The following is a 13,328-nucleotide window of genomic DNA, read 5'->3' on the forward strand; positions in this document are numbered from 1 at the left end:
TTTAGTAGTTAGGTGTAGGTATTTGTATAGATTTAGAATTATTTAACAGTATTTAGATAGAGTATCCATAGTTATTAGTACTTTGTATGTAAAGCTAAATGTTCAGCAAATACAAATTATAATTTTGTTTCAGGCGATGAAGTAGAATTAAATGAAGAGCTAGGAAGTTTACAAGGTTTGCTCCCTAAAATAAAACCTATGAAAATCAATAATATAATATTGCTGGAGCAACCCAGAATTACTACATTACATTAAACTCATTAGATCAAAATTATAATATTTCCAGTAAAGATGTAACATTCTTCTTATTATTATTTTAACTATACCTTTGTTGGAATAAAGACACATAAACACACTTGGAATAGAGCCCACAATCAATATGTATTTTAATTAACTAATTTCATGTAACATAATTATTGATTTTAAATTTACTATTTTTATATTTAAGTAATTGTTATATACTATTCAACCATTAATAAAAATGAATCTTTTGTTTTCCAGGATATGAAGTAGAGACAAATATGCCTGTGAATGAGCCAAGCACTTCACACAGTTATAGAATAGGTAATAATTATTGGTATTTATTATAAAATAAGATCCTATAAGGTAGAAATGTGGTAAAACTATTTTATTTTTATATTTATGTATTTAAGTAATTGTTATGTACTATTCAAGCATTCATTAAAATGAACCTTTCGTTTTCCAGAATATGAAGTAGAAGAAAATATGCCTGGGAATGAACCAAGCACTTCACACAGTTATAGAATAGGTAATAATTATTGGGATTTCTTTTTTATAAAATAGGATCAAATAAGGAGGAAATATGGTACAACTATGTTGTAGATAGTAGCATGAGTGGGCTGGCTCAAAAGGTTATTAAACCATCTCTTTAAATTGGCAACTTGTTGTGTTTCTTTCAGTTAGATTTCCAGTAGAAGTAATCTCCTCTCCCCAAATCACTATTTCCCCTCTTTAGGGTTGGCAATGCACCAAAAATTCTTGTGGTACCATGGTTATATATGGGTGGTGGTTATCATTCATCATGGGGTGACCCTACCTGGTTGTTTGCCAGTTTCTACTGTAAAAAAAATGCTTTCATTAATTATGTATCACTCTTTTTTAGGAAGTAAAACTGTAAACACTCAATCAATTAGTCCAAAAAAAAAAATTCAACCGAAAAGAAGCAATGATATAAATGATATTAAAAAGCAATATTTTAAATGTAAATTAATTAATGCAAGACTGGAACGTAAATTCATGCGTGAAAAGCATGCCATGGAGATGGAATTATTGAAATTAAAGCTAAGTAAATTTTAATAAATACCCATTTATGAAATTTTCTTAGCTTTAATTTATATCAATCTGGAAATCTTTGCGGGAGGCCTATGATCAGCAGTGGATGTCATGTGAATGATGTTATTTTTTTTAAATAAATACTTTTTACAATATATTTGTTTTATTGACAGTCCTCGTAAGGTAGGCAGGCAGTGAGCCGTGGGCGAGTAGCAGGCTGTTAAGTGAGAAGCCGTGGGTTCTCTTGTGATTTATATAATTATTTCTTAATAAAAAAAGAGTTTTTCAATAAAATTAATTTCCCTTAAAATTATTACATACACACATAATCATACTGATCATCCTCGAAGGGGAAGAAAGTCACAACTACGAGTAGTTCCATAATATAATGAGGGCAACGCTGTCACCACATCAGACTTCATTACCAACAGGTTTCTAACTAGTGGAACAAGGTGTAATTAATGAAAACAGCCCAGGGGAAGTCAAGACTCCCTCTGGATTTGCCATTGTGTCATGATCACTGGTGACCATTTAGAAATTAAATGATGATTTAACACCATATTGTATATTTTGTTTTGTTGAAATCATAGTGTAGCTATAAAATATCGATCTGATCTGATATTAAGGTTTATTATAATAACAGGAATGCATGAAATAAAGATATTTTAAGTATTGAAAAATGTATTTATAATATTGTTTCTCATAATAAAATTTTCATTTGTCCCTCCTGGGGCTGGTGGTGATGCAGAGTAGGTAACTTCATCATATTCTTCTTCATTTATCCAATCATGCCTTGCCATGGCGATATTATGAAGCACTGAGCATGCTACAATAATTGCTGGTACATTTTGAAGGTTGACTTGCAAACCAACATGTAGGCATGGAAATCTCCGTTTAAGAATACCAAAAAGTCGTTCTACAGTATTCCTGGTTTTAATGTGTGCCCTATTATAAGATTCTTCACTTGGAGTCGAAGGATTCAGTAGTGGGGTTAACAAATACCGTCGGCATGGGTAACCACTGTCCCCCAATAATAATTTATTGCCATAGTCACCATGCTCCATTTGTGCACATAATGGAGAATCATTAAAAATAGTACTATCGTGGACAGAGCCCGGCCATCTTGCAATAATATTCCTTATTTTTAGTTGCGCATCACAAACCACCTGAACATTAATAGAGAAAAACCCTTTACGGTTCCTGTAAGTTTCAGCCTGCAGTCCACCTGGAAACAAAAAATAAAAACTATTGTAAAGATAATGGATAATTTTGATAACATGTACCAATATTAAGTAGGTTTAATTATAACAAGCTTACCAGGTGATTTAATTCTCACGTGAGTACAGTCGATAGCACCGACGACGTTAGGGAAACCGGCGATTGAATAAAATTCTCTTGTTATTTGGCGTTGCTCACCAGAAGTAGGCATATTTATATATCTGGATTTTAGTTGTGCCAACTCAACCGCCACACGATGTACAATACGATGTACTGTTGGTTGCTCCACGTGAAATATATCCCCGATGACCCTTTGATAGGTGCCCGTGGCGAAGAAACGAAGGGCAATCAATATTTGGTCTATCGGTTGGATTGCTTGGTTTCTTTTTGTGACGGGCTGGATATTGTCTTGTATTAAAGAACATAAATGATGAACTGTTTCCTTGCTCAGTCGGAATCTTTTTTTAAATTCATCATCATTATACTCTTCGAAAGCGTTTAACTTCTCTCGATTTCTTCGATTTATACTATATTCTTCTTCAGACAATGACGAAAGTGATGAAAAAGACATTATATTATATCGAAAGGGAATATAATAACTACTAAAACAACTATAAATATTTTGTCGTAAAGATTTGAGACTAGTCACAAGCACTCTCAAATTAATCTCAATTAACAGCCATATAAGGCGGCCTTAAATAGCTGTCAAACTTTAAGCAGGGTTTGTGAATACCGTTTGCATCAATAAGCGGACCTTAAACCTTCGTCGCCTTAAATTTAAGGATAGGAAATAAGTGACGTTTCAGTATACCAATTTCAAAGATAACGAATGCTTAAATCCGTAAGGCCATCTTAAATATTTAAGTAGCGTTTGAGTATTCGGGCGTAAGTCTTTAACTCGGTGAATGTTTGCCAAAAAGTCTATACATTATGTTTTTCTAAAAAGTATGAGGAAACCCGTAACCATAGCAGATACAGAGAAAGTGTTTTAGGAACGATTAGATCGTTTTTATAAAAACAATTTTGGCAGTTTTTTTTTGGTCAAATGTGAGTTGTCCATAAAAATGAGTCAAATGGATCATAAAGTTAATAAAATGTTTTATAATCAACGAGATAATACAATGGGTCTAGACTTATTGTCAATACTTACTGCACATTTAAAAAGTCGTTTAATATATATGACTATACTAATTTGGAACATTTAATTTGCCCCCAATAAAAAATACCACTTTCAAAAATGGGGCAATTTGCAGTCTTAAACAACGTATAATAAAATGGGTTTATTTAATTACCTATTGATTTCGTTCTTTCCGTGCAACACTGTATACAACAGGTCCTCGGGTAGCGTGTCGGGATCTTCTGCCCTCAGTATATCCGAGGTGATCACTTTACGTGTACCCTGTTGATAACAAATAAAATGTAGCCAGGTCTAATACAAATATAGGTCTCTTAATCTTTATAATTATCAATTTTAATATATTGAAACACGAGGTGAATTATGACGAGTCATTCATTTAAGCAGACAGACATGTACTACAGAATTGTTGGTGTCGTATAATATGTCAATATTTCTCTCATCGCAATACACGAAATAATTAGCCGCGCGCATATCTATGGGACGCTACTTAACTATAATTCCGACATATTCCGACCGTCGCAATTTAAAAGTCCATCAGTCAGATAACGAGGCTGATGTCTGTAGAAGCCGAATACTGTATTTAAATTCATCAGGCACCTAGTCCCGTAGTCCATAATATTTATGTAATGGTTAAAAAGTAGGTAATATTAATATAACTAAATACAATTATTTAATTCATGCATGCAAATAAAAAAAGATTAAATAAAAACTGAAAATACTTACGCTCGGTATTTAAATGTTAATCGCGTACTTGTTGTGGGTTCAATCTGTCATACAATACGTCATGCAACTACACAAAAGCAAGATTAAATTAAATCAAGCGCTGGCAACACTCTGCAAATAACAAAACTTATAAAACAATTATAATTTCATTGAAAATTCTGGATTATGTGCATATTTTTTACAATCATGCAAATTATCTTCGATTTGTTCATAATTATGTTTATTACCTATATTATTTTCACGATAAAATATAACAAATTATGCATATTATCCAGTTTAGTAGCTAACAAAGAAAAGGAAATAATATAACATGCCAATGTTAGACATGCGCGTTGACATTATTGCTACGTTGATACCAATTTATTTGGTTTTATTAAATAAATTATTACTAAATTAAAATCTACTTATTATCTTGCGTATTAGATGATCTATTAATGTAATTCTTATAAATGAACACAATTAAAAGAAAACAATAAATGTTCTCTCCTCATTCCTAAATTTGAGCATCAAATAACGTTACCAAATATATATTTTTGTGTGACAAAATAAAATATATACTTATAAATTAGACTGTAGCATAATTAAAAAAAAATAACTAACATCAAATAAATTGTATTTTTCTGTACTTGACATTGTATTCTGTATTGTAGTTTACCTGAGTGAGCCTCAGAACTTTCCCTGGCAACAGATTCAGCACAGGTGGGTCATTCACAGGCGTCACATTTACGTGGAGTACGAAGGTGTTCCGACCTTGGAGGTAGCTCGGTAGTGTGAACTTTGTCTCTTGAATCAGCTCCATGTCGAGGACTATGGCGTCGTGGTGGTTTTCTGACCCGTCGTGGACATAACGTACCTGATAATTATAAAATTTATGTAAACCACAAATGTAATGAAGCAAGGTGGAAATTACAACAGTGTCGATTATTCATTTACGATTGCATTACTCACCTTATCCCTAGACAGATCCAGCAACGTAAAGAACTGCTTGGATTTCCCCTCTCCTTCAATATAGTTGTATTGTGGTGAGTTTCTCTGCAGCGACAGGTCAACTGCTATGCGTCCATGCTGAGGGGACTGAGTCACATGCAAGACCACTCCAGACGGCCGGACGCCATACTTATGATGGTCTAACACCACGTCAATGTTCTGTGTAGTAATCACAGCAACCCCACCTTCTTGTACCGTTAAGGGATACAACGCTACCAACTCCAACTCGCTGCTTGATTTTGAGAATACCTATAGGAGTGGATTTTTGGTTTTGGTATTACATAACCCAATTATAAGAACATAAAGATGGTTAATAAATTAATAAAATATTTTTATTTTCCACAACTTTACCTTATATTTCTCGCTGTAGTCCGGGTTGATACACAAGTCGGTATCACATTTGCAAGTGAAGTGGTCGACACCGTGTTGGGCGCACACCGCTTGAGGTACGCACGGGGGATTCCCAGGGCTGGCATGACACGGATACCACCACACACATTTTGGACTCACACCGTATGTTACCACGGCGTTGGGTAATCCAAAGATCTTGTCGTCAACCTCTATAGGTTTTATGCATCCCTAAAAAGTTGTCTTTGTATATCACAGTATCAAGTCCATAGCATAGGGATATGTTTCTTTTACAACTTCCCATAGTATCATCGACAAAATTCCTTCAAAGGTTCTTGGGAAATTAATTAAAATATTTCTTAATTGATGAGTATACAATACATTTACGTATTCTATGTCTGTAAAACTATTTTTTAACATAAAGATGATAAAATAAAGTAACGTCTTAAGAACTATTGAAGATATATTTGCTCGATATCTATTTTGTACAATATGTATTATTCAACATGTATAAAAAGAATTACAAATATTCTAGCAGAATGACGACGACTAAGTATTTGTAACTCACCATTATACTAGAGTCGGCAGCTTTAATCCCTTTAGCAAAAGCCCTCTGCCTCTTCTCGCTCTCAATGCCGCCGAGATAGAAAGAATCAGACAATTCGAGGTACCTAGTGCCGCCGCTTTCGATGCGCGTGCTCATCGCCACGTTATCAACTGATAGCTGTAATCAGCAATTAAATTCGTTTTGAATAAAGTGAACCCACAGTACAAAATATAAATAAAATACAGAAATATTATGTAATGTATACATATACATACATAAACAATAACACACGTACACACGTTGGCGCTTTGCATTCAAAATAGTAAGTAATAAAAATTCAAGTTTTTTTTTTTACATTATGATGACAAATTACCTATGGCATGTAATGTTATTTGAGCTTATATAAAATTTAAGACGACTATTTGACGTCATACGATTCGCAAAAGAATATAGAAGTTTTATTTATCAAAGTAATTCTTTACCATCATAGTCAACAGCGGTAAAAAATCTTTTATCATGTAGAATCACTATGTGCACAACTGTACTCTGAACAACTGTACACCTTAGATAATAGGAAATATAGCGGGTACACGATTTATTGGCCTCTTCCTCAATAAACTCAATTACTTTAACCTGTTCAACCAGTAATATGCACATAACGATTTATAGCAAACAACATTCGAAACGTTTTCCACTCGTCGAACTCTCTCAATTTCCTGTGCTAAGTTCGAAATTAACTATGCTTATTAATAAGCGTAAATTTGTTTTAACTAATCATTATTTTTATAATTGATTTCTAACTTGATATAATTCGTGAGTCAGTCAGAAACTACCTAAGTCAATCACTGATTAAAAATGTTAATAATGAATTAAATTAAAAATACGACATACGTATTACGTAATATGCATAGACTATCATGAACTGCGCGAGCAAGAAATATAAAAAAAAATGCTAAAAAATTCGAAAACGAGTTTTATTTTGATTACAAAATTCGCGTAAACCCAATATATCATTATTTTAACATAATATTTTATTAATTGCAAGAGAATACTTTTCCAAACAATTCGCTAACCATGTGTGCACGAACTATAATAAATTAAAAACTCGCTAGCAGTAAAACATAGAATGCTTTGAGCATAATGCATAAGAAATGAATCTAAGTCTAATTATGTAAAAATGGACAAATCAAAAACAAAAAAGTTAACTTTACATTTCAATGATGCATGATCGGTGAACCAAATCGCCAGCGCAACATTGCGTCAACTACTTAGACCTTTAATCTCTTAATCTCGGTCGTAGTTCGATGACTTGTACTTACTACTTGTATTATATACCAACGTGCCATATTTGTAATTTTATTATACTTGAATAAAGTGTGAACATAAAATGTTTGTATGATACGTCGTTATGCCCAGTGTTCGTACACGCTAGAAAAAGCTCATTAACCGATGATCTTACTGTACTTTTAGATTCTGCCAATTGTCTATAATATTTAATTAGTTGTTATTGGAAAACATTCGCCGGTATCAATAGTATAAACTAATATAAAAATCGCATGATGGACCACGAAACATTCCATTGTAAGAGAAATAACAATAAATAATATGAGAATAAACTTTCGCTTTCGCAGAAACATTCGCATTATGCTCTAAACATACAATAGGAGCAACGCCTCATAGCGCTTCCATTATTCAAATAGACCCGTGAACTGCCAAGTAAAAATAATAAATATATGATACGTCATACGCTCTCTGCACCAGAAATTATGAACCAAGCTCAAATAATTATAGAGATTTTACGCTTAACACATCTAAATAATGTTAAGGTTATGTTACCATCATATTTCCAACAATAAACAATTCGCGTGTCACAGTTCGTCACGATATACGGCAATACTGCACCGGTACTATGATAATATATACGAGGATGAAAACCTCACCTCAATCAAAGACGGATTAAAGAGCAAGTGCAGTTTGTGCCATTGTCCGTCGTTCACTCGCAGCGTGTGCACGATCTGTCCTCGGGCCATTTTCACTCGGATTACTCCCTCCAATATTTCGACGGCTAGAAAGTCCGAACGGCCCCCTCCGGCGTTGTATAGTATCACCGCGTTTTGTGCTATCGTCTTGAATTCTATTTGCCATCTAAAATTATTATTATTTTTATTAAATAATGTTAGTTATATTGTTATTTTGATTAGATTACAATGCGTTTCTAATATGTATTGGTATAGATATAACATGAGGGTTTTGTACGAAATAAACAATTTAATTAGCATTTTCATTCTAAAATTAATGGAATAATATCCAAGTTATAAATAAAGTTAAACAACTAAAATAAAGTAACATATAGAAATATGATGTTTTATTTTATTTTGTACTTATATGTATTATAAGTAAATTTCGAATATGTTGGCTTCTAAAAATACTTCTAATAAATAGGGGCGCGTTAAAGTAATATCTCAAATCTTAGGTGGTAACACATTGCCTTCATTACATGGCTCTTAACGATATTTACACAATTCAAATGTGTCACGTTGCATAAATTAGTTTACATTTGTAATACGCATATGAAGCAATGAGTCAGAAACTGCTCTTAGTAATCATCTGGCGAATTCGCAATTTCATTCAACATATAAATAATACTTGTTGGTACTAGTTTTTGTGTCCGACTACGCCTACTTAAAAGAGCGTTCTCGTAGTAAAAATACGTATAGCACGATGTGTCATAGAGTGTGGCAATATATTCGAGATTTCTGATCGAAATATTTATAGTCGAATCATAGAATAAGAAATTCCATCCCAGCACACACAACCCTTACATATAGTATTTTAATAAACAGGAATAATATATATACTTAGTCTGGCCATAAATACTGTTACACTTATTTATAAAAAAATATTACATTTGAATTTCGAATCTGTCATTTTTATACGATTGTTCATTGTGTTTTCTCATTTTGGCGCCAATACATTGTAAAATATTTTGCGATATTAAAATGGTGTGGGGTGATAAAGAGAACCGAATCGCTGTGATAGCATTACACAAAGTAGGTATGGAGCCAAATGCAATTTTTAAAACTCTCCATACACTTGGTATTAGTAAAATGTTTGTGTACCGGGCTATTAATAGGTACAATGAGACCTCCTCTGTTTGTGACAGAAAAAGATCTGGCCGTCCACGTAGTGTTCGTACGAAAAAGGTGGTCAAAGCAGTAAGGGAAAGAATTCGAAGAAATCCTGTCCGAAAGCAAAAGATTTTATCTCGGGAAATGAAGATAGCACCTAGAACCATGTCGCGTATTTTAAAAGATGACTTAGGACTTGCAGCCTATAAGAGACGCACTGGCCATTTCTTAACTGATAATTTAAAGAAGAATAGGGTGGTAAAATCGAAACAACTACTGAAGCGGTACGCAAAGGGAGGTCACAGAAAAATTTTGTTTACGGATGAGAAAATTTTTACAATTGAGCAACATTTTAACAAACAAAATGACCGTATTTATGCTCAAAGCTCTAAGGAAGCTTCCCAATTAGTCGACAGAGTGCAACGTGGACATTATCCGACTTCAGTGATGGTTTGGTGGGGTGTTAGCTATGAAGGAGTGACTGAGCCATATTTTTGTGAAAAGGTATCAAAACATCGGCACAAGTGTATCAAGATACCATTCTTGAGAAGGTAGTTAAGCCCCTTAACATCACCATGTTCAATAACCAAGTATGGTCCTTCCAGCAAGACTCGGCGCCGGGTCATAAAGCTCGGTCCACGCAGTCTTGGTTGGAATCGAACGTTTCGGACTTCATCAGAGCTGAAGACTGGCCGTCGTCTAGTCCCGATCTTAATCCGCTGGATTATGATTTGTGGTCAGTTTTAGAGAGTACAGCTTGCTCTAAACGCCATGATAATTTGGAGTCCCTAAAACAATCTATACGATTGGCAGTGAAGAATTTTCCCATGGAAAGAGTGCGTGCTTCTATTGATAACTGGCCTCATCGTTTAAAGGACTGTATTGCAGCCAATGGAGACCACTTCGAATAAGCTTTTTATATTTTTAATTGTTTTATATTTATGTATTAAACTGACACACTGTAAAAGTAATAAATGTTATTTGCAGTTAACAATTTTCTTTTTCTTTATTACAATATTTATGGCAAGACTAGGTATAAAAAAAAAAAATTATTCAGAGTTTTACTTTCAAATCTATACCTACACTATTATATGTATAATGCTAAAGAGTTTCTTTGAACGATCTAATCTCCGGAGGGACCAGTTCGAAGTAAAAAAAATCGTTTATTGCTGGATAGCCCACTTATCAAGAAAGGCTATATAAACAAAAGGTATAACTACATGGTACAAGTCATATCACTTGTACTACAAATGCTTGTTACAGTATCTTTTGTGGTTTTGTTTACCAAACACGCCTTTGTGACTTGAGGCTTGTAAAATAAGACGTGTAATCTATAATACTCTATATTATTATATAAAGCTGATGAGTTTGATTGAATGCGCTAATCTCAGGAACTACTGGTACGAACTGAAAAAATATTTTAGTATTGAATAGCCCTTTAGTTGTGGAAGGCTATATAGGCTATATATCATCACGATATGACCAATAGGAGTGGAGTAGTAATAAAAAATGTTACAATAACGGGAAAAATATATTACTTTTGAGATCTTCCATTGCGTGCGCTGCGTAAACAGTTAAAATTACATAACAAATATTTACAACAGATTTTAATGAAATTTGGCATTGAGATAGATAGAGACCCTAGGGAGAACATTGTGGAGTTCAATCCCTGGAAAGTATATAGCGTGGTTTTATCTTGGAAAACTCTTTCACGCGGGCAAATCCGCAAGTAAAAGTTAAAAATAAAAATATTGTCATCCATTGTACCTTCCGCCAGCTCTGGAGTTAATCCTGGGCAGAATCAAGTAAGCACCTTCATCAACAAAACTTATGTCGGTGTTACTATCAGCGTCGAATTCCGGGGCGCAGTTCCAGGTCACTCCTTCCACGTGCACCGAGCCGGCGCGCGACCGAGCCTTCTCTATTATTTTTACCGAATTATAGTAAACCTATCGACAAAAAGTGTTATTATAAAACAACACCTCATAACATTACACATAGTATACGCATTAAAATTACACTACGGCATCAAACACTACGATTATTGATAATTTATGTATAACATTATGCTGCGACAACAAATTTGAAAATATTATACATTTTGAACAAAAACGGAGCAGATAATAAAATATTTTAATAAAAATAAAACTGTTTAAAACTTTTCGAGGCTATGTTGTACATACTTTATAATTTACTATATTTCCAGATTAAATTTAAACATTAGAACTGGTTTCTTAAACCAAGCTCAAGAACTGTAAACCAGATTTCAGGCCACACTCTTAATTTGATTGGATGATTGATGATTGGTTACCTAGTTAAATTTGGACAACCAAAATGAGGATGAGCTTTCGTCTATAAAATATTAGGTATAGTATATATGTACCATAGTATTATATAGTATGGTAACGGGAAAGAGTAGTATAAATCCATACATAAACGAATATATACTCACATCTTCCATACACCCGCGGAAGTTTTCCATATGACCCAAAACAATTCAGAGAAGTCCCCTGGCCGCCAAGGAACACACCGAAATGTATGTTCAGTTCAAAGAACCTGCCCGGCAGTCGCTTTTTCACTGTGCTGTCATCCACCTAAAATAAACATGACATTATATTTAGACATGACTTAAAATTTTACCGTTTAATAAATTGTGCATTTGACTGTCTGTTATTAGTTTGTAAGCCAATAAGTTTTATCCTATAAAATAACATAAGTACAATTAAAATCAAGAAATAAATTGTTTCCAGTAATGCCAGCTGTAAACTAAAACAAATTTTAGTTAATTCTTGGGGTGCAGCCGACATAAAAGCTGTTGTTTTGATTTTATTTCTTTATAAGATCGATACTGCCGTTAGGATACAACCCAATATACATTGGAGTTTTGCCTAACCTGAAACGGGGAGGGCAGCGGTCTCTACTTCTGCGAGGTGATTTTCTCCCGCAAGGAGAATACCAAGAGGGATCAGGAACAGTTTGATCCCTCTTACTGCTATAGAAGACATAGGAGGCGCCGGGCGGACGACTTAACAGCGTCTCCCGCCCTTTAAATTGGGGGCGTTTGAAGAATTCCACCACGATATTTCCTGGCTGTCGTGAAAGGCGACTAATAGGGATCATCAGAAGGTTATTGGCAAGTAGCTGGTCTGTTCCCCGTTGGCATGTTTATACACAGCCCTACGAACATTGTAAAATCCGGAATAGTCATGATTATAACAATATGTATATGTCAAAGCAATATGTTAACTATATAGTGGCAGTGTCGTTGGCTAGATCTCAGGTTGTCATTGACGCCGGGGCCTATTTCATTGCACACATACAAAAACATTTCTTCCTGCATCACAATCTTGGGGCTTTTTATAATATAGCTCCATGTCCAACATTGTTATTTCATTCCAACTCCCTATATCAGACTACGGAGTTCACTTACACTAGCGTTTATAACTGCTCTACTGTAAGTTCTCCCTAAAACAACAAAACGGAAACTATTTGCGACGCGGAACTTGGAAGCGTACCAGACACTTAATTTCATTGTCATTCAAATCATGGACTTTTAATAGTTTTATGAGAATGGATTATTTTATAAACAAATTATAAAATAATATGACGTACCTTCATAGTGAGATTCGCCTCACGGCGTACGATGCTGACATGATGCCATTGGCTGTCATTGAGACTGCCCCTGGGAGAGAAGAGCTCACTCGCCAGCACCAAGATTTATGTTAAGCTTAAGTCTGCCCTTTTCAAGTCGAATCTAAGAACAAAAAACAATTTAAATATTAGTATTGTTACAAATATATTATAAAATGCTTTAATACAATTATAAAATATAATCAATTTTGTGAAAACAATAAGTACCATAAATATTCCATTTATATTTTAAACTAGCTGACCCGACAGACGTCCCATCTTAATCAATTTGCAGTGCGCATTCTGTCAATCGCTG

The 13,328-nt window shown here is 34.1% G+C and overlaps 2 protein-coding genes and 1 long non-coding RNA gene across 5 annotated transcripts; 1 reads left to right on the forward strand and 2 right to left on the reverse strand.

Annotated features, from left to right (window-relative positions):
- Positions 1-29: 29 nt before the first annotated feature.
- LOC115452589 lies at positions 30-1,117 on the forward strand. The gene is made up of 3 exons (XR_005113388.1): positions 30-175; positions 502-564; positions 707-1,117. It is a non-coding gene; the product is annotated as an uncharacterized LOC115452589 (long non-coding RNA).
- An 889-nt stretch (positions 1,118-2,006) lies between these two features.
- On the reverse strand, positions 2,007-3,256 carry LOC115452588 (putative nuclease HARBI1; the record flags this gene model as incomplete). Its single annotated transcript, XM_037445084.1, has 2 exons — positions 2,611-3,256; positions 2,007-2,518 (listed from the first exon to the last, which is right to left on the reverse strand). Coding segments are annotated over exons 1-2 (984 nt in total), but the record flags the coding sequence as incomplete, so codon positions are not given.
- Positions 3,257-3,784: 528 nt separating this feature from the next.
- LOC119191190 (chondroitin sulfate proteoglycan 4-like) lies at positions 3,785-13,085 on the reverse strand. 3 transcript variants are annotated; one of them, XM_037445086.1, is made up of 10 exons: positions 12,995-13,085; positions 11,835-11,976; positions 11,150-11,331; positions 8,195-8,399; positions 6,276-6,431; positions 5,711-5,938; positions 5,321-5,608; positions 5,028-5,225; positions 4,373-4,439; positions 3,803-3,910 (listed from the first exon to the last, which is right to left on the reverse strand). In XM_037445086.1, the coding sequence occupies exons 2-9, from the start codon at positions 11,862-11,864 to the stop codon at positions 4,389-4,391; spliced, it is 1,338 nt and encodes a 445-aa protein (XP_037300983.1). In that variant the 5' UTR covers positions 11,865-11,976; positions 12,995-13,085; the 3' UTR covers positions 3,803-3,910; positions 4,373-4,388. The 3 variants fall into 3 exon arrangements, 2 of the variants coding, with proteins under 2 accessions (XP_037300982.1, XP_037300983.1); XR_005113389.1 differs by having other exon boundaries at positions 3,804-3,910; positions 4,373-4,483; XM_037445085.1 differs by lacking the exon at positions 4,373-4,439 and having other exon boundaries at positions 3,785-3,910.
- Positions 13,086-13,328: the final 243 nt, after the last annotated feature.

The sequence above is a fragment of the Manduca sexta genome, unplaced genomic scaffold, assembly GCF_014839805.1.
Source record: "Manduca sexta isolate Smith_Timp_Sample1 unplaced genomic scaffold, JHU_Msex_v1.0 HiC_scaffold_1163, whole genome shotgun sequence".
Taxonomy (NCBI): Eukaryota; Metazoa; Arthropoda; class Insecta; order Lepidoptera; family Sphingidae; genus Manduca; species Manduca sexta.